This window comes from Pleurodeles waltl, chromosome 4_2 (genome assembly GCF_031143425.1).
Source record: "Pleurodeles waltl isolate 20211129_DDA chromosome 4_2, aPleWal1.hap1.20221129, whole genome shotgun sequence".
Lineage (NCBI taxonomy): Eukaryota > Metazoa > Chordata > Amphibia > Caudata > Salamandridae > Pleurodeles > Pleurodeles waltl.
Window position 1 is genome coordinate 479963004 of NC_090443.1, and position 24766 is coordinate 479987769.

At 46.0% G+C, this 24766-nt stretch overlaps 1 protein-coding gene across 3 annotated transcripts in view; it reads left to right on the top strand.

The window, feature by feature from the left end:
- Positions 1–23558, top strand: part of WDR83 (WD repeat domain 83) — a 188316-nt gene extending 164758 nt beyond the window's left edge. For all 3 annotated transcript variants that reach the window (XM_069231831.1, XM_069231832.1, XM_069231830.1), the window contains 2 exons: positions 21948–22062; positions 23203–23558. In XM_069231831.1, the coding sequence (XP_069087932.1) occupies positions 21948–22062; positions 23203–23349 (262 nt within the window). In that variant the 3' untranslated portion in view covers positions 23350–23558. The remainder of the gene's footprint in view (positions 1–21947; positions 22063–23202) is intronic.
- Positions 23559–24766: the final 1208 nt, after the last annotated feature.

Below are 24766 nucleotides of genomic sequence, written 5' to 3' on the forward strand. Positions count from 1 at the left end.
GTAATTCTCTCTGAGCTTTATAGCTACATGTATGCTCTCTGTGGATAGAGGAACGGAGTTGCTGGCCCTGAAAAAAACCTGAAACAACTGTTGAAACAACATGCAGTAGCTGCAGCCCCCACAACCAGAAAGATGTGAGAGATTGAAAGGTGACCATGTGAGGACCAGGAGCTGCCGTTTATGTGTCCAGGAATCAGAAATTTTAAATAGGAATAGCTTTGTTATTCTGAGGTGTTTTGCGACTCCATGTTACTGAATTGGATGTCCCACTAGTATTGAGCAGAGAGCACTTGTGTGGAGGTCCTTTGCCTGCCAACATTTTCTGATGGGAAAGTTGGTTGGGTCACATGCAAGTCTATAACGTTCATCAATTTGCAAAACTGTTGTTGCAAGTAAATAACCTCCTTTTGCATCAGGTACCCATTAATTTTTTTTTTTTAATTTTTTTTCCACTAGAATCTGAGTGACTTTTGTGTGCATCTAAATAAAGAGCCTGCTCACTTTCTTGGTGAGAATGAATGCCTCAATTCCTCTTAGCATATATTCAGGAGCAATCACCGCACCGAATCCACTCTGATAACTTCAGCGGATTTTATCCAGTGTCGGTGGATCAAGAAGGAGCGGCTAGTTTTGTAATGCTGAATCTATCTGCAGCCTTCAACCCCAGTTCTTCATCTATGCTGGGGAGTAGGCTGTGACAGGCTGGGCTGAGGGATAAAGCACTTCAATTATTAGTGTTTCCTAACTAAAAGAAGTAGCATAGTCAGCTGCAGGGACTTTAGAGCATGTCTGTTGGAAATGGCCCTTTTTGCAGGGTTACCCTCAAATTTGTTGCCTTCTTCCTCCTATTTTTTCAGGTCTGTTTTTGCTGGTTTATTGTCTCTGCGCACTTTACCACTGCTAATCAGTGCTAAAGTGCAAGTGCTCCCTATAGAAATTGTGCTGTTGATTGGCTTATCCATGATTGGCATATTTGAATTACTGGTAAGTCCCTAGTAAAGTGCACTAGAGGTGCCCAGGGCCTGTAAATAAAATGCTACTAGTGGGCCTGCAGCACTGGTTGTGCCACCCACATTAGTAGCCCTGAAAACATGGCTCAGACCTGCCACTTCAGTGTCTGTGTGGGCAGCTTTAAACTGCCAATTCGACTTGGCAAGTGTACCCACTTGCCAGGCCTCAACCTTCCCTTTTACTACATGTAAGGCACCCCTAATTTAGGCCCTATGTAGCACCAGGGGCAGGGTGCAGTGTTTGTTTAAGGTAGGACATATAATAGTGTGTTTTATATGTCCTAACAGTGAAATCCTGCCAAATTCAGTTTTCACTGTGCAAGGCCTATCTCTCTAATAGGTTAACATGGGGGCTGCCTTTAAATATCCTTAAAGCGCAGATTCCCTTTGAGAGTAGATAAAAATGTGGAGTTTGGGGTCTCTGACCTCATAATTTAAAAATACATCTTTTAGTGAAGTTGGTTTTTAAATTGTCTGTTTGAAAATACCACTTTTAGAAAGTAGGCATATTCTTGCTTATACCATTCTGTGACTCTGCCTGTTTGTGGATTGTCTGTCTGGGTCAGTTTGACAGTTGGGCTGTTTTGCACCTCTCTAGACAGTGACACCAAAGGGGGCGGGGTGTAGTCTGAATATCCTGATGAGCCATCTAAGCTAGAGAGGAGGGAGGAGTGGTCGTTCACACCTGAAAGGACTGTGCCTGCTCTCACACAATGCAGTTTCCGACCCCCTGGTGTGCATTTGGGGCCCGGCCTGGACAAGGAAGGATCTTGCAAACACTTGAGACTTTGAAGTTGGCAAACTTCAAAGCAAAGGCAGAACTGGGTATAAGAAGATGACCCAAAACCCCCAGACTTTTAGAATCTTTCTGGAATCAAGAGGAACCTCTGTCCAGGATAAGAGGTGAAGGAGGAGTTCTGCCCCTTTGCTGTGCTGCTTTGCTGGACTGGCCTGCAGTTGCTGCTTCTGCCAGAAAAGAGTGCAAAGGGTGAACTTTGCTGTGTGTCCTGCTTGAGAAAATTCTCCAAGGGCTTGGAGTAGAGCTTGCCTCCTGTTGAAAGTCTCCGGGACACCAAAGACATCATTTTCCTCGACCTGCAGCACTGAGAACTGTGTGTTTTGTGCTGTTCAAGAGGAGAAACCACTGCTCCGCTGCCAACGATGCCGCTGGCCTGCACCGTGACCTGCCGACGCCACACGGAGTCGCATTGCCCCGCTCCGCACCGCGATACTGGTCTCCCTGACACCGTTTTCGGACGACTTCACCAAGCCACTGCTTGCACTTCGAACTGTGGGCCCCGCAGTCCAGCATCGCCTGCTGACACCGCAGCCTGGGCATCCCTGACGACGACGCTCCTGCTGACACTGGCACCGCTGCCTGCACCGTGGCCTGTGGACCCCACTCGTGAGGTACACGAAGCACCGTCCCATCCCACACCGCAGCCCAGGTCCACCAACGCCATCGACTCCTGTGTCATCACCAGGCATCCTGCCTGCACCGTGGCCTCTGGACACCTTTCGTGAGGGTCACGAATCACCGTCCTGTCCCACACCGCACCGCTGGCTTGGGCCTACCGACGACCGCGCTTCTGCAACGACTACGCCACTGCCTGCACCGTGACCTGTGGACACTGCACGTCGCACCGCCCCGCTTCACACCGCAGCCCTGGTCTCACCAACGCCACTGGACGCCGTCACCGAGCCACTGCCTGCACTGTGACCTGTGGGCACCGCACGTCACATCGTCCCGCTTCGCACCGCAGCCCCGACGCCATCCACGCCAGCGCACCTGACTTCATCAGCCGGGAGTTCGATCTGCAACGCGTGTGACCTCAAGGGCCCGACGACTCTTGCACCGACTCCAGAACCGACACCGCGACGTCAGTGACGCTGCTCTCCGCAGCTCACCGCGAGGATCACGACGCCCTGCAAATCCAAGGTACTGTTTGTGGGTCTTCCCGACACCGTAGCTGGCCCGCAATGCCGCGGCCGGCCTGAAATGGTGGTTTTGTTGATCCCGACGCCGTGATAGCCCCAGGTGGAGCTATCAACTTCAAGGAACTGTAGTTTTGAGTAAATCTTACAGAATTCATATTTTTCTTACTGTATGTTGGATTGTTATCGTATTTGGTCTTGTTTTATATAGATAAATATTGGCTATTTTTCTAAAACTGGTGTGGTGTCCTTTTGTAGTGTGTTCAATTATTACTGTGTGTTATGTGCACATGCTTTACACATGGCTTCTGAGATAAGCCTGACTTCTCGTGCCAAGCTACCAAGGGGGTGAACAGGGGTTATCTGAGCAGGTATCTCCCTTATCCTGAGGGTCCCTACTTAGACAGGGTGCAAACTGACTGCCAACTAGAGACCCCATTTCTAACAATGTCTATTCCAGCTGCCCTGCTGTGTTCCACAGGGCTCTTCCTTCAGCAGTGCTCTGTTTAACCTTTGTCACTCCATTGGCACAGCTGATTTGGCCCTGGAGTTGTCAAGTGTCATCCTATGCAGACGATACGCAGATTGTCATGCCCTTTGAGAGGACTGGATAGAGGTGGCTGATAGATTCAAGGCTTGCATGGCAGAGGTCAACATCTTGATGAAGCAAAACTGGCTCAAAATGGAGAAAGAAATTGAAATCTTGATTTTTTTCGGCGCTAACAACTCCATTAGGAATAGCAGCTAGTGTCCGGAGGCATGTGGACCACTGCCATTCCTGGTGAAGGAGCCAAAGAATCTGTGGATTATCTTTGATAATGCTCTGACCTTCGAGCACCAGGTCAAAAAGACAGTGAGTTCTTGTTTCTGGCTGCTCAAGATGTTGAGAAAGATCTTCCCATTCATTCTGGGGGAACTCAGGGTACTGGTAGTCGTGGCATTAATCACCTCTTGCATGGACTATTGCAATGCTTTGTATCTAAATTTAACACAGCACTCCTTCAACAAACCTCAAGTTACTCAAAACCCAGCAGCACGCTTAGTCCTAGGACTATTTAAGAGTCATTCGGTGAGGGAGGGTTTGAGGATCCTGCACTGCCATCCGATAAAGAAGCGGGTTAACTTCAAGGCCTTATGGCTAGCATTTAAGACTGTTCATCAGCTAGGCCTGAAGTCCGCCTTCACCTCATACGCCCCTAGCAGGTCACTAGATCTGCTGGTGAGAAGAAGGTAAATGTACCAAGGTTTTGGCATGCTAGAAGTTGGGGGGGGGGGGGGAGGGGAGCTTTCACAGTGGAGGCAGCCAGACTCTGGAACAAGTTGCCTGATGCTATTGAGGGACGGATTCTTATGTGATGTTTTGTATGTTGGTTAAAACATGGTTGTTCTTGGCAGCATAATGGGCTTACTTACGTTCAGTTCCCTGCTTGAGTGTGCCTTAATATGGCTGTCTTCTGCTTCTTGTATACCTGCTCAGTACTTTGACGCCTTTTTTTGGTTTAATGCGATTGATAAATTCAAATTTAGATTTGCCCTCTGTTCTGCAAAATGTAGTGAGTAGCATATCGCTCTGGTGGTGGACCAAGTTTAAAGCGTGCACCTAAAAATATATATATATTTAATGTAGTTTAACCAATGTAAGAATTTTGTCTTGCGTCTGAGGCAGATAGTTCTAATTCACACAGCTACGAAAAGAATGCCATGGTGTTTCCGTATTTCATTCAGCAGGAGCTTGTCTTATTAACGCAGCCATTGCTACATTTTCTTTTATCGAATGCAGCTGTGACGTACTTGCCACGTGTGTGTTCACTAAGGTATAGTGAGTGTAAGCAAGTGCATACTAAGAACTGCCTTGAAAACATTGCCTTTCACCGTGCGTTCCACTTTACTGATGGCACCGAAGCATCGGACAATTGCTAAACCCTCCTGAGCTTATATCCTAACCAACACCCCGTCATAAAACATGTCTAGCCTCTATTGTGAGAAGGTTTCGGCCTGCAGGCGAGGCCGCGGTCTTCTGCAATATTACCAGAATATTGATTTTTTTTCTTGTGAGAGGTGAAAAGGGATTAAGCAGAAATGATAGTCAAAGCTAACTCTGCTCACTAGGCTGTAATTTGCAAACTGAGGTATTGATACAGGAACCGCCATCTTCCGTGAAGCGATTTTACATGAATGTTCTGTACTAAAATTGGAGGCCGCAGCCAGGTATTTGATGTCAGACGTCTGTAAGCCCAAAGCAGCGTTGCTAAAATTACATTAAACTTCCAGGAGGGAGTTGGGTTGGTTGTCTTTCTGGAGAAGTTTCTTTAATCCTTGGAGAACAGCGTGGATTACTAGTTCTCCGAATAAATAACAAAGGCAGCGCTGTGGCAGGCTCTCATTGCTGGCGCGTGAGCTCTAAATCGGGTATGTAAGCCATGCATGCACTAAGTGAACTGAACAGAATTCCCCCCCCCCCTCCCAAAAAAATCCTAATATTCGCGTACAAATGGAGAAATTATCTTGCTTTGTGCCACAGTGCTCATCAGGTAATTCCCTCTAAGGCTACTGAACACAGAAGCAGGGGCGTAGGAGACAATAAGTTTCTGGGGGGGGACAGGGACAGCCTTGGGGACTTTCAATCAACCCTATACAAATCGCTCGTAGTTTACGAACTGCATGCTCCGATAAATATACACAATCATATATATTGGAAGTGAAATAGGGAGAAAGGAAGGCATGTTTTCACAGTCTGAAAGTATCTTTAATTGTTATTTACATTCACAAAGTAATTACCGTATTTATCGGCGTATAACACGCACTTTTTCTCCCTGAAAATAGGGGGCAAATGATGTGTGCGTGTTATACCGATATAATGTTAAGTTTATAACTAGAAGCATTTCAACTGAAGAAGCTCTTGCAGTTACAGGCTATATAAACATGGATTCTCTAATCTCTGTATAAACTGCAGTCACTAATTTCTCTAGAAACGGCTGTTGTGATGCACCAAGTCACTGCGTGTAAAGAAAAGACATTCACTGATTATAAAGAAAAGACATCGGAAAATGACTATGATAGGGTTATTACAGTCGAGTTCTGACATTACAATGCCTTCTGCCAGAGCTAGCAGCCAAGGTAAAAGGCAGACCAGGTCACAGAGCATAATTATTGCAGCTGTTTAAAGCAAAAAATGGAATGTTGCTTTTCTTTCTTCTGCTCTACTTTCATATCTTTGAATGTCAGAAGCTATGCACTAAGGTTTTAAGTGGTTTGTGGGAAAGTTGGTGGTGTGACCATTTATTATATGGGGTAAAATACCCCCTGCGTACATAAGGATATTGCAAGTCACCTTGAAGTTCATACCTTATAAACAAGCATTGGCATAGCCAATAGGTCTCACCCATGCAAGTTCTATTGCCTTTGCCAATGTGTTTTAGCCATGCTGTACACTAGTGAGACTACTATTCAGCATGGCTCAAAGTTAATGGCATAAAGGAGAATGATGTGTCAAAGACTGGTGTGGTGTAGTGTCATGGAGTAAGTAGAGTGTCCTAAAATGGTGCAGTAAACTAACTTTAAAGGAACAGGGGTCCCTTGAATAAAATGCAACACCACTCCCATAAACAATGATATTAAAGTAGTATGCAAATGGATTGTTTCATACATTTATTCAATCACAATATAAAAGATCAAATGTAGTGGGAAAACATCAACAGGGGAAATCGAGAAAGACTGGTATTCGGGCATTACACAAGTTATCTGGATGACCCAATGTCACCAATTACAAGAAAAATGTAAAAAGTAACCTATATAGTACAGTGGTTTAGAGGTGGCTGGCCTGGTTTGTAGTGGGTACCTATGGTACCTACACCTTATACCACGTCCAGTTATCCCTTATTAGTGAAATGTAGGCAGTGTCTAGAAGCCAGGCTCTCTAGGGGTAGCTGTAGCCGAGGCTTATCTAGGAGACGTGCAAAGCTCATGCAATACCACTGTAGTCACACACCACTCACACACATGAAAGAAAATACTCAGTGTTACAAAAATAAAGGTACTTTATTTTAGTGACACAAATGCCAAAAATACCATAGAGACTATACTCCCTTAGGAGGTAAGTAATACACCAATTATATACACTAGTATGCAGCAATAGCAATAAAAAGTTAGAAAAGTGCAATTAGTGAAAATCATAATGGTTAGAAATGGGCCTAGGGTAAACACAAACCATATACTAAGAAAGTAGAATGCGAATGTCGGTTTCCCACCTAGACAAGTGTGGTGTGTAGAGGGGCGCTGGGAGTATTAGAAAACACCAAAGGTAAGTAATAGAACCCACCTCAGAGCCCAGGAAAGCAGGAGTAAATGACAGTAACTTTCCTAGAACACACAAGAACACGAGAAAGAAGATAATGCAAGAACCAGAAGATACTTCAAGACACAAAGGGTGGATTCCTGGACCTAAAGACCTGTGGAAGAATGGGACTAGGTCCAAGAAGCACAGAAGAGTCCAGGGAGGACAGGAGCCCCTGCTAACCCGAATCAAGGTGCAAAAGAAGAACCACTGGTGAAGAACAACAGTCAGTACTGCACCCAAGAAGATGGATGCGTGTTCCTGGTTGGTGCAGATGATAACCCACACTGGATGGATGATTGCAGTCTGGTTGCGTCGCTGGATTCTGCCAACAAACCTTGGCACACGCAAAGCTCATGGTTAGCGGAAAATGGCATTGCCTGGGACCAGGAGGGACCTGGTGGACTCTACCCAGGAGGAGGAGTCAGATGGGGCTCTCAGCAACTCAGAGAGCCCACAGAAGACCAGCCAGTGCACACAGGAGTCCTCCAGCACAGGGACAAAGGAGTTGCAAAAGGAGGCCCACGCAGCACAAAAACAAAGGATCCCACACCGCCAGAGAACCGCTCAGGAAGCTGTGCATTGCCGGAAGGAGTGCTGGGGGCCAGAGTTACATTGTGCACAAAGAATTTCATAGAAGGATGCCAACAAGCCTTGGCAACTGAGAAACACGTGGTTAACAGGGTTACTGTCTTGCGTGGGAAGGCACGCTCTTACCTCCACCAAAGTTGGACAGTAGGACGTCAGGGCCATCGGGACCACTTCAGTCTACCACCCGTGATGTAGGATCCATGCAACTCAACAGGAGAGGGGACCCAATCAGATGGTCGTCGTTGAAGAGAGGTGCCTGCTGAAGCAGGGTAGTGACTCCTTCAATCCAAGGGAGATTCGTTCATTCTTCTGGTGCAGGCTGAAGACAGGCTGTCCTCAGAGGATGCACGACCGGGAAACAGTTGCATATGCTGGCAAGAGCTGAAGATACAATGTTGCAGAAGTCGTCTTTGCTTCGTTGTTGCAGTTTGTGGAGTTCCTGGAGGGTCCAGATGCAGTTTCTTCAGTGAGAAGGTGAAGTAAAGGCTGCAGAGGATTTCTGCTGGAGTCTTGCAATCCGAATCTGAAGAACCTCCCAATGGAGAGACCCTAAATAGCCATGAAAGGGGCATTGGTCAGCTAAACAGGTAAGCACCTATCAGGGGACGGCTCAGACACCACCTGCTGGCACTGCCCACTCAGATGCTCCCAGAGTTTGCTGCCAACTTGGAATCCAAGATGGCAAAACACAGGGACCCTCTGGAGGAGCTCTGAGCACCACACCTGGGGTGGTGATGGACAGGGGAGTGGTCACTCCCCTTTCCTTTGTCCAGTTTCGTGCCAGAGCAGGGACAGGGGGTACCTGAACCAGTGTAGACTGGATTATGCAAGGAGGGCACCAAAAGTGCCTTCAAAGCATTTCCAGTGGCCTGGGGAAGGAAGCTACCCCTTCCAAGCCTGTAACTCCTATTTCCAAATGGAGAGGGTGTAACACCCCTCTCCCAAAGGAAATCCTTTGTTCTGCCTTCATGGGCTTGAGCTTCTCAAGCAACAGGAGGGCAGAAACCTGTCTGAGAGGTGGCAGCAGCTGGGCCTGCCTGGAAAACCTCAGAAGGCTGGAATGGCAATACTGGGGGTCCTCTAAGGAGCCCCCAGAGTGCATAAAATCATACAACCAATGCTTGCAAAAGCCTTGGGTTATGATTCCAACATGTTTGATACTAAACATACCTATGTTCCGAGTTACCATTATGTAGCTGGGAATAGGTAGTGACCTATTTCAAGTACATGTGTAAAATGGCATCCCGCACTCAGGAAGTCTGGGAAAATGGTCCTGGAGATCGTGGGGGCACCTCTGCTAGTGCAGGGGTGCCCTCACACACAGTTACTCTGCACCCTGCCCTCAGGGCTGGAGGGCCTGCTATAGGGGTGACTTATAAGTGACCTGGTGCAGTGCAACTGGCAGTGAAAGGGTGCATGCACCTTTTCACACAGGCTGCAATAGCACCCCTGCAGAAGCCTTTGCATGGGCTCCCTATGGGTGGCAAAAGAATTGCTGCAGCCCATATGGATCTCCTGGAACCCCAATGCCCTGGGTACCTAAGTACCATATACTAGAGATTTATAAGGGGGCACCAATATGCCAATTTTGGGTGAAATACTGGGTTACCAGTATGCAAAAACCATAATTTAAGGGAGAGAGCATGACGACTGGGGTCCTGATTAGTAGGATGCCAGTAGACACACGCAAACACACTGGCAAACAGGCCAAATGTGGGGGTAACCAAGCTAGAAAGAGGCTACTTTCCTACAAGGTTAGCATCCACAACAATGATTTACAAGCTTTTATACACCGACTTTTACATGAATGACTCAAATAGTGAATCAAGAAGTCATTAGCTCATAGTGCTTATGCTCATGCCAACTTATGTACAATATCACAAATTCAAGTCAAGGTACTTTGGCCGACAATATTTTGATCCCCTAGACAAGTATCAGGATCATCCTAAGCCTTCGTTAAGCTGGAGTTAAAAGGGTTACAGAGTGCTTGTAACCATAACGGCGAAGATAAATCGGACTCACGTCTCATATGAGTGAGAAGGCAATCAATGGAGATCTGAATCTCTAATCAAGCGCCAAAGCCATAAAGTAGTATTAGAGTGGAGTAGTGTCACAGTGTAATAGAGTGTCATAGAGTGGAGTGGCAGAGTGTCGTAGAGTGGAAAGGCATAAAGAAGAGTGAACTGGAGTAGAGTGAAGTAAAGTAACGTGAACTAGCATAGAGAAAGTTGGGTAGAGTGTTGTTGAGCACAGTACATTGTTGTATATTGGAGTGGCGTAGAGGGTTGTGCAGTGGCATTGAGCAGAGTGTCGTAGATTGAAGTGGCATAGAGTGGTGTGGAGTGTCATACAGTGGAGTAAAGTGGAATGGAGTGGCGTATAGGGAGTTACAGAGTGGAGAAAGTGTTAGAGTTTAATGGAATAGAGTGTCAGAGTCTAGTATCTTGGAGTGTAATGTCAGAGTGAAGCGTCATAGAGTGGAGTTGGGTGGTCTAGAGTGAAGTGGCATAGAGTACAGTGGTGCAAACTAGATTGGTGTAGAGTGTAGTGGTATAGAGTGCATTGGTTTTGAGTAAAGTGGTGTAGAGTGCATTGGCGAATACTGCACTGGTTTAGCGTACAGTGCAGTAGCGTAGAGTGGTGAAGAGTAGAGGGGAGCACAGAATAGATTGCAGTGGTTCAGAGTACTGTGTCATAGAGTGATGCGGTGCATGGTAGAGTGGAGTGGTGCAAGGTAGAGTAGACTAGTGTAGGGTGCAGTGGTGGAGTGCAGTGATGCAGAGTAGAGGGGCATAGAGTGCAGTGGCATATAGTACGCTGGTGTAGAGTGGCATATAGTTGAGCGGTGCAGAGTAGAGTGCCGTGGTGCAGAGTAGAGAGGAGTATAGTTCAGTGGCAGAGTGCAGTGTTGCAGAGTAGAGTGTCATAAAGGGCAGTGGTGTAGAGTGGCATAGAATGCATTGGTTTAGAGTGCAGTGATGTAGATTGATGCAGAGTAGAGAAGAGTGGCTTAGAGTACAGTGGTGCAGAGTAGAATAGAGATGCATAGAGTGCAGTGGCATGGAAGTAGATTGCTGCAGGGTACAGCATAGTGGTGAAGAGTAGATTGTTGCAGAGTGGAGCATAGTGAAGTAGAGTGCAGTAGCATAGAGCAGTAGCATAGAGCAGTGCAGAGCAGATTGGAGTGGTGCAGAGCAGATTGGAGTGGTGCAAGATAGGTTAGACTGGCATAGCACAGAGTAGAGTTGCGTAGATTGCAGTGGCATAGAGGAGATGATTTCAAAGTAGAGTGAAGTGCCCTACAGTGGAGTGGTGTAGAGTAGATTACAGTGCAGTGGTGCAGAAAAGAGTGCAGTGGGACAGAGCAAAGTGGCATTGAGTGCAGTGGTGCAGAGTAGAGTGGCGTGGAGTTCAGTGACAGAAAGTGCAATGTTGCAGATTAGAGGGACGCAGAGCACAGTGGTGTATTGTAGAGTGACATAGAGTGCAGTTGCATAGAGTGCTGTGGTGCAGAGTACAGTGGCATTGAAAGCAGTGGAATAGAGTGCTGTGGTGCAGAGTAGATTGGCATAGAGTGCAGTGGGATAGAGTGCATTGGTTTTGAGTAAAGTGGTGAATAGTGCACTGGCAGAGTGCAGGGGTGTAGTGTACAATGGTTAGAGTAGAATAGCATAGATTGCAGTGGTGTAGAGTGGAGTGGTACAGCATAGATTGCAGTGGCGTAGAGTGGCACAGAGTGGAGAAAAGTGGTGTAGGGTGCAGTGGCATAGGGTAGATTGTTTCAGAGTAGAGTGAAGAAAAGATAGAGAAAAGATAATATACTTCAATATGCTGAAGTATGTAACGATAACAACAGCATAAATAATAACGCTAGGCATAACGGCCCAAAATGAAATATGGCTTCTCCCTGTTAGCCACGCTGTAATCAAGCACTTCATTACCTAGAAAACAAAACATTAAACATAAATGTTAGAAAAATATACCCTTCTAATAGCAAAATTGTTGTGTAAAAATGTAAAATCTGGGCTCAGTCTCGACTTCACTGTTTCACCAACTGGTGTGATCTTAGGCAAATACAAATATTGTGTTTCACAGAGTCTCCTTTCTAGCCTGCAGGCATCACGGTGAGTGGGACTCTGTTCTCTCTTTAGATCTTCCTCATTGGTTTGCAGCTCCTCTTGAAGGCATCCTGCAGTGCTCCTCTTCAAGGCAGCACGTGACAGTAATCATCCAAAACTCTTTTCTCCTCCTGTGCCCTTTGTTCTTATGAGCACCCTTAGAACAGGACAAAAGGGCAGAGGGCGCAGGGGGCCTCCTGACACCTTCATTTGGTTACCATCAGCTTGGAGGATTTGTCTGTACAGGGCTATCATAAGTAGCGCTCTTGTGCGCTAATGGCCCCCTGAATGACAGATGTGAGAGGGGAAATTATTGTGTCCCCTTGTCCCCCCCACCTTCGTCCCCCGTGTCCCCCACCCTCCAAAATCTGGGGGGGGGATACATCCCCCGCGTCCCCCACACTTCCTACGCCCATGCACAGAAGGATCTTTAAGTGAAGTAGCCCTAGGCGAAACTTATTACACTTGTTACTCGAAATTCCTGAATATTAATCTGTTATTCAATATTGTGTAATTACACGGTGCTGGCTGCGAAAATGAGTGCACAGGATCACTGCTAATGCCAAAAACACGAGAGGCTACATTAGGGGTGCTTGTTTTTCATGCAGTTTTTTTCCAGTGTAGCACCAAATGCCGGTTCTACGGCCCATATTTATACTTTTTGACGCAAACCAGCGCTGGTTTGCGCCCAAAATTTTACCGCAGGCTAACGCCATTCCTACGTGCCATGCGGGTGCCTTATTTAGGGAATGACGTTAGCCTGCGCTGCGGACTGGTCAGAATAAATAAAAAAATGACTCAAACTAGGCAGCGCCGGCGTAGGGGAAATGGGGGTTGTGCGTCAAAAAATGGTGCAAGTCAGGTTTGAGGCAAAAATCATGCCTCAAACCGGACTTGCGCCATTTTTTGACGCACAACCCCCATTGAAATGACTCCTGTCTTAGCAAAGACAGGAGTCATGCCCCCTTGCCCAATGGCCATGCCCAGGGGACTTCTGTCCCCTGGGCACGGTCATTTGGCACAGTGGCGTGTGTGTGTGTGGGGGGGGCGGGCAAATTAGACCCCCCCCCCGATGCCACTTTAAAAAAAAAAAAAAAAAATATCCATGGGTGTCCTCCAGGGGTGGGCGAGGGTGGCAGGTGGTATCCCTGGGGGCGGGGAAGGGCACTCTGGACTCCTTCCATGGTCACAGACCATGGAAGTGAGCCCACAGGTCCCTTAACGCTTGCCCTCACCCAGGCGTTAAAAAATGGCACACATCAGGCTGTGCGCCATTTTTTAAGGCCCGCCTCCTCCTGTGCGTCAAAATGACGCAGGAGTATAAATAAGGCGCACAGGCCTTGAAGTAATTTTTTGGGCGGGAGCGCCTACTTTGCATGTCATAAACGCAAGACAGTTTCCCGCATCCAAAAAATGACGCACACGGAGGAATTTTTACGTGCTTGGGCGTCAAAGTTTAAATATGGTGCACGGTTTGCGCCGCATCTTCGTCAATTTTTGGCGCACATTCGCCGCAAACAGAGTATAAATATACCTCTACGTTTCTCGTAATTCTAAGTGAATGTGTGCAATTATGCATATGCCTCTTATGTGAATTTTGCACACCCCTAACTATAACCGGTCTACATCTTGTCAGAAGCTTTCCCCTCCTGCACCACCCCACAGGTATAGACACTAAAAAGGCGCATGCAGGGATATTTAAAAAAAGAAAACAATTAAATGAGAAACTAGGGCACCACTGTGCACATAACAAATAACAAGCATTTGCAATGCAGCGGATTTCTCATTTGCTCGAGTGAGAGCTATTAGCTTTGTAATTTCCTGACTGGACCCTTCTTGCCACAAAAATTAAAAATGAAAAGTTAAACAGTCGACCTAAGCGAACCAATTCAAAGCACCACAGCTGCCATGAGCACGAAGGAGAGACACAGAAGGTAAAAAGTTTGCTCGCAGTCAAACGTATCTGCAAACGTGCAGTTATCCATGTAACAGGGTCGATGGCTAGGGCAGAAACAAAACTGCCCCAAGGAGGGACAAATGTAAAGCATTTACCAATGATACCAAAGGATTTTTGAAAGGCAGGGCCATGAACGAGTGATAGTGATGGGTATGCGGTGGGCGTGGTAAAAAGCCCACATAGATTACAACACATCAGAGAGCTTGTGCGCTCGACCTAAAAAGCAGTGTAATTTTGGCACCACCACACACTTTAAAAGCAAGAAAAGAAGCATGCCACCATTGGGAAGTGGTTGCAGCTTGCACCCTCCATTAGTCCCAGGATACCATGCCATTTTCCAGGGGGGGGGGGAAAGATTAAAGGTACAACTGCAGATAAAACAAGCATTGTTAAAGCCAGTAGGCCTCACCTGTGCAAGAGCCATGGCTTTGCCATTGTGTTTTATCCTTGTTGTTCAAAAGCGTGGCTGCTGTTGAGCATGGCTAAACGTTTGTGGCATAAAGGAGAGTGGCTTGGAGTGTTGTCGAGTGTTACTGTGTTGTAGAATGCAGTGGCACTGATTAGAGTGGTGCAGAGTAGACTAGAATGCAGTGATGCAGAGTGGAGTGGCCTGGAGTGCAGTGGTATAGAGTGTAGTGGTTCGGAGTAGAGTGCCGTGGCATAGAGCGGCGTAGAACGCAGAGGTTTAAAATAGCTTAGAGTGGTGGAGAGCAGAGTGTAGTGGCATGGAGTGCTGCAGATTGTAGTGGTGTAGAGTGCATTGGCGTAAAGTGCAGTAGAGTGGCATGGAGTACAGTGGTGCAGAGTAGAGTGGCGTGGAGTTCAGTAGCAGAGACTGAAGTGGCATAAAGTACAGTGGTGTAGTATAGTGTAGAGGGTTGCAGAGTAGCGTGGCATATAGTGCAGTGATGCATAGTACAGTGGTGTAGAGTGCATTGGTTTTGAGTAGAGTGGTGTAGAATGCATTGGCTTAGAGTACAGGGGTTTAGAGTGCAGTGGTGTAGAGTTGTGTTCGGTGGAGTGGTGCAGCGTAGAGTGGATTGTTTCAAAGTAGAGTGAAGTAGGATAGGGTGGGGTGGTGAAGGGTAGAGTGCAGTGGTGCAGAGTAGACTAGATTGGCTTAGAATGCAGTGGTGTGGAGTGCTATAGAGTTCATTGGTGCAGACTGCAGTGTTGTAAAGTAGTGTGGTGTGGCGTAAATGACATAGGTGGGGAACAAGCATTAGGTGCTACTGGCAGAAAGGAGTCACTTAGCATCACCGACCGACGCTGCACCACCATGTACTAGCAGCAGGAGCACACCAACCATGCTATACAAAGCTGTGAAATAATTAAACATATGTTCCCTTTTAAGGAATGATTTGTAGTTTATGGCCTCAGGGGCCAAGGGACTAACTGCAGCATCTCTGGAACTGGAGTAGAATCCTGAAGTTGCTCCTGAAAAAAGGATATTGTGTTGGGTGTAGCTAGATGTACTTTTAGCGAAGTATGAAAACATCTATCCACATAGTAGCAATCAGGATAATGTCATCAGGGAGAATTTGTGAATTGGCGATTGAGGGACTGAACATATGCAATGGTGTTTAACTAATTGGTCCAATCAGATTTCTCAAATTACTGCTTTTACAAGTAGCTACATCAAAGTGTGAGCACTTGTTGCTAGCTGGGAATATCATATTGATTAGATTTCTCGTGACTGCGACTTGCATGTGCTGCTATTGTGGTGTTTCTCTGTGGATGGTCTCTTGGAGCAGTAGTGCTACTCTTTGGTTTCTCCAGCAACACAATATTCAGGCTTTTATTTTTTTCTATGTCTGCAGTAATTACATAGCCATGTAAACCAAAAGGGAGACCCTTAATAGCCAATGTGAGCTCCTTTCTGCTTCTAGTACATTGCAGTGGTGGTGTCCATCTATAGTAGTATTAAGACGTTCCCTGACTCCTGACGCTTGAAATGTGATCCACTATGTTGTGAGGTGCCCCACTCCCTCTTATTGATTTGTTAGTAAGAATGGACACTTTAGATGTGGGTTTTTGACGTCATGACTGTCTTCAAATTGGGGAAAGCTCACCAGCAGAAACGTCTCTAGAAGCTGTGACGACGCCTTGATTTCCCCATTCTTTTTACTGATCATCAGGACTCTAGAGCTGCTACATTCTTGGCATTACCAAGTGAACTGGTGGAACGCAGGATGCCAGCTGTGAATGCAATGCCATAGCTGACAGTCTTTTGGGACTAAAGACTTCTGCATGACTTTGGGAAATTCTACCACTCTGCTCTCGCATGTTTTCAGACAGCTCTGCCCCTCCCCTCTTCCCCCACCCAGAGTTCGACAATCATATGAACCGATTAGAAGGTCCCCCTTCTGTCAACATCCGAGTTGGGCTTGGATGCCAGGGGTAGACCCAAAGTGTACCCCCCATTTCTGAGAACGCTGTGACCTTCCCTATCTGGGCTAAGTGAAGACTGATAACGTTGGCAAAGCATTTCCTGTCGGGCACGGGACTTTTTAATCTTTCTACCTCAGTTGGAGACAACCTACTGGCTCTGCTTATAAAAAGTCTGTTCATTCAGTACCCTATAGCAGGCGCCCTTAATTGTCTGGAAGCAAAGGAATCTGGTCTCTAATCACTTCTTCAGAGAGTCACACGGTCACCATTAGACACATCCTCAAGAAGCCCCCTGAGCACCTAAAACTTTTGTTTTGAAGGATGGGTTCTTGCTTGGTTTGGGTCGTGGGTTGTTACATGTGCTTTTCTTTAGCTATTGCATCAGAGGGACAGAATGACCATTGTCAGTAATTAGTACATTGCATTGTCAGTCTGGCATCCCCGATCCATTAATTAAGGCCAAAACATAAATGCTTCCAAGTTAGCCCTAGTGGACCCGAAGCAGCCTCCATAGGATCAGATTGGCCACCTGACTCCATGTTAATGATTTTTGGTGCCTAGCCCAAGGGAGCTATAAAGGCTTCTTCAGCGGTAGGGAAAGAAAATGCTAGGACCTTCTTGTTTTCTTTGTATATGCCATTTTAGGTGTACTCTTTTTACTACCTACTATTAAAATCCTTTTCATCTTAAAAGTACTAACTGGGCACTAACATGAGTAAGTATTCTATAAACTGTCACACCGTACTTTGAGTTTCAAAGCATCTCTGCCGTCAGGAGTAAGCATTGACTGCTCCACTCTATTACCCAGAGAGGCTCAAAGGCCAACAGGGAGTACTTGGGCATTCAATAAATAATGCAGTAGTATTCTGCTCCCAGTAGACCAGTGGTAATGTTCTTATCCACCCAGGGTAAAGGCCACTCACCCAGACTACCTCAGTCATTAAGAAAGGCCTCACAGAGACACTAGAATCTGAAACCATGGTGTGAACCCAATGAATGGCATAATCACCTTAGGATTTAGAAAAAGGTTCTACAACCAGTAGCTCAGTGTTCAGCCGTCACTATAAATTTAATGTACTTTGGAGGTGCATATGTACTTCGGATGTGCATTTGACATGACTGTCACCTCCCCTTTGTTCTGAAGCTCCGATACTTGGGGGTGCGTTTGACATGAGTTTGTCACCTCCCCTTTGCTCAAAAGCTCTGATACGATCTAAGTATAATGTACGTGTCTCTAGTTGAAGATCAACATAAAGCTAGTCTCCTATAGGTTAGGGCATACACCAATCCCTTGCCATCGAGATGTGTGGCAACTTTTATGAGGCATTTGGGGAAACTCCAGGTTCTTGCTGTATCCACACAGCATCATCTTTATTTGGTAGGGTTTTTCCCATGATGACAAACCTAAGTTATTACCTAAGTTAAGAGTGAGTGAAATATGCATGTTTTCCTCAGTGGTAGACATGTTGTCATTGTCCTGCAATATACTATATTTTTCTTTATTAGTAGCATTTCTAAAGCACGGGCCTAGCCAAAAAGGCATCAGACAAATAATAAATCATTAAATATAAAAAACAATGAACGGTATGACAGACAGCAAAGCAACAGTAGAGACCAAGCTGTAGAAGTTATTCAGAAAGGTACAAGTTGAAGTAGTGTATGTTTAAGTGTTTGTGAAAAATTAGTATATTTGGTTCTAGTCTGATGGGGGCAGGAATGAATGTTCATACCCTGTGGGGCAGTGGATACACATGCTCTGCATATTCCCGCCATCTGCTGTTGGGCTTTGACTGTTGCAACGTATTTTCCTTCAAGGAAGTCTTTTGAGTCACGAGGTATCAGTGACACACCCAAAGTCGGGTTTGAATGTGTAACGACATTAGTACCGGTCTCCGCACTGAACGGTCGTACTTCTGCAACCCAGTTCTTCCATTCCCATTGCCATTGCCAAAAAGATTCTGACTTCAACAGTCATCACATTTCCTTCTCTTTGAACAAGCTCCAGACGCTGTCACCAAAGACTGGACCTCCCGCATTCAGTATGCCCTGCGCCTTCCTTTCAGACTCCAGAGAATGAAGAGGCGCAGAGAGTGAAGAAGCTGATGCCTTTCAGGAGATGCCTCCAGTGCCACGCGAAGTACCCCTGGACTGACCTTCACAGCATGTGTAATCTCTGCTTCTTCCCCAGAGCACAGCAACTTCCGCTGCGATTCCTGCCTGGCCTTCAGGAGCAAGAAGACCCTTTGAAAGTGGAGACAGGAGCTGGGCCAACAACAAAGTTCATCAATAATCGGTGGAAATGTCTGACATCTTCGGAGAAGTGGACCCGCTTAGCTTCGAAGAGGAGTAATTCGAGCCTTTGGGTGTCTCAGCCCTGCCCAGAATTCATCAGCTTTAATTCGTTTGGGGCCAGAAGAGGAGGAAGAGACACTCTGTTTACATCAGACAACATAGAACCTCACATCAAGTGCACGCCATGATGGTCAACACCCACACCCCAAGACACATAAGCGATCACACATAGAGGTGGACATTGAGCCCTGTGCAAAAAAAAAAAAAAAAACTGCAACCTCTAAGCTCACTGCTGCCCTTTGGTTCCAGTTGGCACCAATGTAAGGCATAGGGATCAAGACACGATCCAGCCAAGACCCTTAACCCCCACCGCCTTCAAGGCCAAAAGCACACCTTAGTGCTGACATGCCGAAGCAGACTGCTCCACCAAAGCTGAAAACAGTCAGCTCTGAGACTGTCCAAAGCCAGCTGAGAATAGAGGCCCATCCTCGAGAAGCTCCAATATGGGCATGGGCCATTATTCATCCAGACACAGTCTAAAAGAAAACAAAAAAAAACGGAGGCTCGCCTTTGAGGACACTTTACAGTCAGATGTTCCTCGACAGTGCACCTGTAGAAGCCCGAAGAACGAGGCTGCCAGCCTTCCAGCTCCTCCTCTGCCACCCTCACCCCATGAGATTTCCCCCAAAGGGGTCACCATATTTCTATTCTTATTCATGTAGACCTAGCCCCTGCTCTCCAGCAGAGGATTTTAGGCCATCTATCTACCCTCAGCCCACAGATGGCCCATAGGAGACTTTGATGACTAAATGTGTTAGTCTGGGCACCATAAAGATTTAGGCCCATATTTATACTTTTTGACGCAAATCAGCGTTGGTGCAGATTTGCGTCAAAAAGTTTACCACCGGCTAATGCCATTCCAATGCGCCAGCCGGGCGCCTTACTTATGGAATGACGTTAGCCGCGCTGCGGCCTGGTTAGCGTCAAAATAATGACTAACTGGGCAGCGGAGGCGTAGGGAAGAATGGGGGTTGTGCGTCAAAGAATGGTGCAAGTCAGGTTAGAGTCAAAAATATTGACTCAAACCTGACTAGCGTCATTTTTTGACGCACAACCCCCATGGAAATGACTCCTGTCTCAGCAAAGACAGGAGTCATGCCCCCCTGCCCAATGGCCATGCCCAGGAGACTTCTGTCCCCTGGGTATGGCCATTGGGCACAATGGCATGTAGGGGGGCCCAAGTTAGGCCCCCCATGCCACTTTACAAAATAAATAAAAAATACTTATCTCTTCTTACCGTAGATGGGTCCCCCCATCCATGGGTGTCCTCCAGGGGTGGGCAAGGGTGGCAGGGGGTGTCCCTGGGGGCAGGGAAGGGCACCTGTGGACTGCTTCCATGGTCGGAAACCATGGAAATGAGCCCACAGGTCCCTTAACGCCTGCCCTGACCCAGGCGTTAAAAAATGACTCTAAACTGGTATAGAGTCATTTTTTTTAAGGCCCTCCCCCTCCCGTGCGTCATTTTTGCACAGGAGTATAAATACGGCGCAAAGGCCTTAGTCATTTTTTGCCCTGGAACACCTACCTTGCATCTCATTAGCACAAGGTAGGTTTCCACAGTAAAAAAATGACTCAAACTCCATAAATCTGGTGTAGATGGGTCTAGAACCAAAGTATAAATATGGAGTTAAGTTTGCGCCGGATTTGCGTAAAAATAAATGCTGCAAATCCGGCGCAGAGTATAAATATGCCCCTTAATTTATTCTAGTAAAAACACTTGAGACTGATTCCTTTTCACACACGTATTCAAAGTTTATTAATAAAACATGTTGTTGCTATGTTTAATCTTTTGCTTATAATCATTAATTCTCTGTCATTAAATATACGTTTCCTGATTTTGCATGCCATACTTATCCAAATGGGGGATGCATCACAACCCTTAGCATTTGGAGCCCGAGCTGTTGGTCAGTGGGCCCAACTGCAGTAACCGCTATGGAGCAAACCAAAGAAAAGGGTGATTGCACACCATGTATATGGAGAATGTCATGAAACAGAAATAAGAGCCAATAAGTTATAACATATTTACCATCTCCACCTTCTGTAGTGTTGCATAACAAAGGCATATAAAATCACAAAACAGTCTTAAGAACACAAAGATAAATAATGATTATAAACTAAAGTAACAAACATTTTTTTCCATTAAGTTTTGGTTACATTTGTTTGGGAAGGAATCGTTCTTAAATATGGTTAGTAGAAAAACATTGCATCATTGTGGTTCCCGGACAATTGCCAAGCCTGCCTCCTTAAGGATATAGTTAAGAAGAAAATGGCATACAAACAAGCACTGACAAAGTCAACTGGTGTGGAGTTGGCCAGATCTTTTTTGCCTCTATGCTTGTTTTGTCATGGTGTTTGCAAAACCTTGTTGTGGAAGCTGCTGGGTCATCAGTCTAAAACAAATATTGGCCAAATGAAAAAATATTTGGTCTCCAAAAGGCACACACTGTCAAAGTAGTCCCTGGCACTTGAGGTGACAACTTTGTGTGTGGATGTACCACGTGAAAAAGTAAAATGCCGGCACCCACAGTGCATGAAAGCCAGTGGCTAAAGTGGGCCGACCCATTGCCCCATGGTGTGGTGCAAAAAAGAAAAATGAGAACGACATAATAAAAGGCCAACGACTGAAGAGGGCTGGCTGAAAACTGCTGTAAGTGTATCATACATATACTTTTATTAAAATCATAGGTCTAGGGGCTAATGTCAGACCAGCAAAGGGAAATCAGTACCCATGTTCTGCCTGGCAGATGGACAAAGCTGATGGGGTCAAATAGGGTCTGGTGCATGGGTAGTGGTGAGACTCACACAAACAGAAGGGTGCCTTACCCAGAGCTAGCTTCACACCAAAAATGTAATGCAACAACAGTTGTTTATACACATAAAGAGGGAGAGCAGGAAACAAGAGTTGTTCGACCCAGGGATACCTTCAAGAGACTTCTTCTGGTTTCCCATCTTTAATTTGAACTTTCAGGGAGTTATTGCGATAACATGTAGAAGAGTTAAGAGAATTTCGGGGTTTGGGGTGAAAAACCTACATTGATAGGGTAGCAAAGGTGAAATCATCTAGCCAGACCATGTTGTGTATCGCCTTCACCTTACTTGCCTATTCCTTTCGCACTGTACACATACAATGATAGTATGAAAACCTTGCTTAAAATACAGTCTGATCGCAGGAAAGTGTCCCATCATGGTTGGAGAGATGGTAACCAATATGAGCTTTCCCAACCCCTCTCCCCATTGACATGTATTTTTCTTTGCTTTAGGTACACAGGACACAAAAACCATGACTACAAGTTGGACTGCTGTCTGACGGAGAAGGACACCCACGTGGTGGCCTGTTCAGAGGATGGCAAGGTGTACTTCTGGGACCTGGTAGAGGTGAGAGACCTTGGGAACCACAGCTTCTCTGGATTTTTATGATCTTTGTAAGGGATTGAAAGTGGATGTATAGTGTTAAACAATCGGGCAGAAAAGACTTATTGGGTACAAAGCAAACCCTCTCAAAAAGATCCAGAATGGCTTACAAATGGTGAGGAATGGGAATGGTGTCGTTCAAGGAAACGGGAAATGAAAGATCGGGGACAGCAAGACCAGGGACTGCTGAAGTGGAGATTTGGGAAGAAGCGGGGAGAACAGCATCAGGTTAGAACAGGAAAGAGGCTGCAAAAACAAGGATTGCTTTAGGCTGTAAGGGGGATATAAATGTTAACACGTAGTCAAGTGAGCAGGTGGAGCAGAGCCAGTCAGGTAAACACAGTGGGAGGATTCCTTTATGTGAGATAGGACAGGTTAAGTAAGGCAGAAATTGAGAACAGGAGACGGCCAAAGAGCAGGGTGCATTGGAATTGCAAGGACAGCACAAACTGAAGGAGGGGTTCACAGGAAAGAAAGTGGAGCAGGAACTGCTGAGGACATTCAATAGGGTCGAAAACTAGGCAACACAAAAACTGCTGATGACATCTGATGAGCAGATTCGAAAAGCAGGAATTGTAAGGAAGCGTGGTAGGTGAAAAAAGTCAAAGCAGGTAGAGTATGAACGTCTCAGAAGGGAGCCAGACCGGAAATGTGGGAAAGAGTGGGAACTTCTAAACCGTGGCATCGTCCCAGGCAGGAGGCCCCTCACAACACTGTGAACTAGTGCTTGAGAGTGGCCAGCAGTTGTTGGCATGAGACAATGGGAGGTTTTTAGTCCAGAACAGAAGGAAGCAGAGTATAACGCAGCTTTAGAAGCGTGCTAATATTTATTCATGTCAACAAGGAGGAATTTTATCACAGGCAGCAAGGAGAACCAGCCTGAAGCCCTTTGAGCCTTCAGCACACCAGACATTGGTCTAGGTTAGTGGCTAGTTGACACTACCAGAGGAAAGGGCCACAAAGGAAGAGCAGAGAGAACATGATCAATCAAAGAGACAGGGTCATGGCTAGAGTTGAATGGAAAGAAGAACTGGTTGGCAGAGGGCCAATAAAACACATACAGGGAGCGTTACTCTTCCACACATTGTTTTCTTTCTCCCTCAGGGGTCTCTGACACTGAGCCTGGCGGTGGGGAAAGGTGTGGTGCAGTCTCTGTCGTACCACCCCACAGAGACATGTATGCTCACTGCCACAGAGGGCAGCATCCAGCTCTGGAGAGAAGCCTCATATTCCGAAGAGACAGCTGACTAGATCCGACCTTTAAGAAGGCAACCATGATGTGCCATTTACAGCACATGGTGAGTGCAGACCCACCAGGCCTGCATAGAACATTGAGAAGACTTCATCTTAAGGTGCTGCGAAATGAAGACGTTCTTTGGATGATTCTCCCGCCTAAGTGTACTACTCTGTGTATTTGCACCTTTGGCATGTATATAATAAAGAATGTTTTGTAAAAATGAGGAAGTCATTGATGACAAAAATACTACACCGAGCTTGCCTTCACCCTAAAGCTATATAAGACAAATCTAGCAGCATACGTTTGAACAACCAAAGCTGGTCAGGTGTTTCTTAATAGGAAATCCAGTTATTATTTCGTTCAATCTGCTCCTTGTATTTGTTGACATTAGACCATCCTTCCTTGAACTAGTAGCTGGAAGGAAATAGAGGATTGTCATTCCTTTCGACAAAAGCTTTACCTTTGAAGAGTTTCCATCTGCGTTAAAGCCAGATGTACATTTAGAAAAAAACATTAGTGAAAGTTTTTGCCCACCATTAGCTTGTATCAATGAATGAATTATCAGTGGGAACATCTAGACAAACGATAAGTTGTGGTCTCTTAGTAGCTACAGTCCAGCCAAACATATTCTGCCTAACTCATTGACTTAATATTCGAAGTCCTGGTATCTTCATGGGTAGATTGTGGTCACATGGATGTTCAGTCAGGCAGACAAGGCCCATCAACTGCAGAGAAGATGGCTTGTGCGACAGGAATGAATAACATCTCAAGACCCAAAGGCTATCTTACTGTTATAGAAATTGTTACCAAGTCCTAACACCTTGTAGTGCATGACCTTAGGGACCAGTGAAGTACACTCTGTATAAAAGAGGCAAATAATTTTTTGAATAGTAAGTATTACATGTTAAAAAGTTCAGGATATAAAGCAAATCAGGGCATGAAGATTAAGGACGAGATTTCAGAGCCTCACGACTATAGGGAGGGCAGTTTTAGAGCTTAGGTGATTTCACTTGCTTTATATACGTTATGCATTCTGTTGCTGATATAACCTTGAAGTGTCTGTGAAGATCCACTACCTTCTCACCGTGCTATTGAGGATTCCACTACAGACTGGATTCGGTTACTATTTAAGCACTGAATTTGCAGGCTGCAGTGTGAACATATGTGTTCTGTTGTTAATTTGCTGAGAGTATCCATGTTTTGGCATAAGGTCTAGGCCGAACGGCCTCAGTGCTATCTGTTGTTTGGACTGCTAGGAGGTTTGTCTTCGTGTGTTAACTGGAGATAGTGGGGAGAGTTGGCAAGCCTTAACATCCACCTGCTAGCTTATCTGGACCCTTTAGTGGTGTTGTGCTATGTGGTGATTGTGCAGGCGAGTGCTGTTAAGGAAACGTTGATACACTTTTAAGTGGTATATCTGTGTGAAGTGCT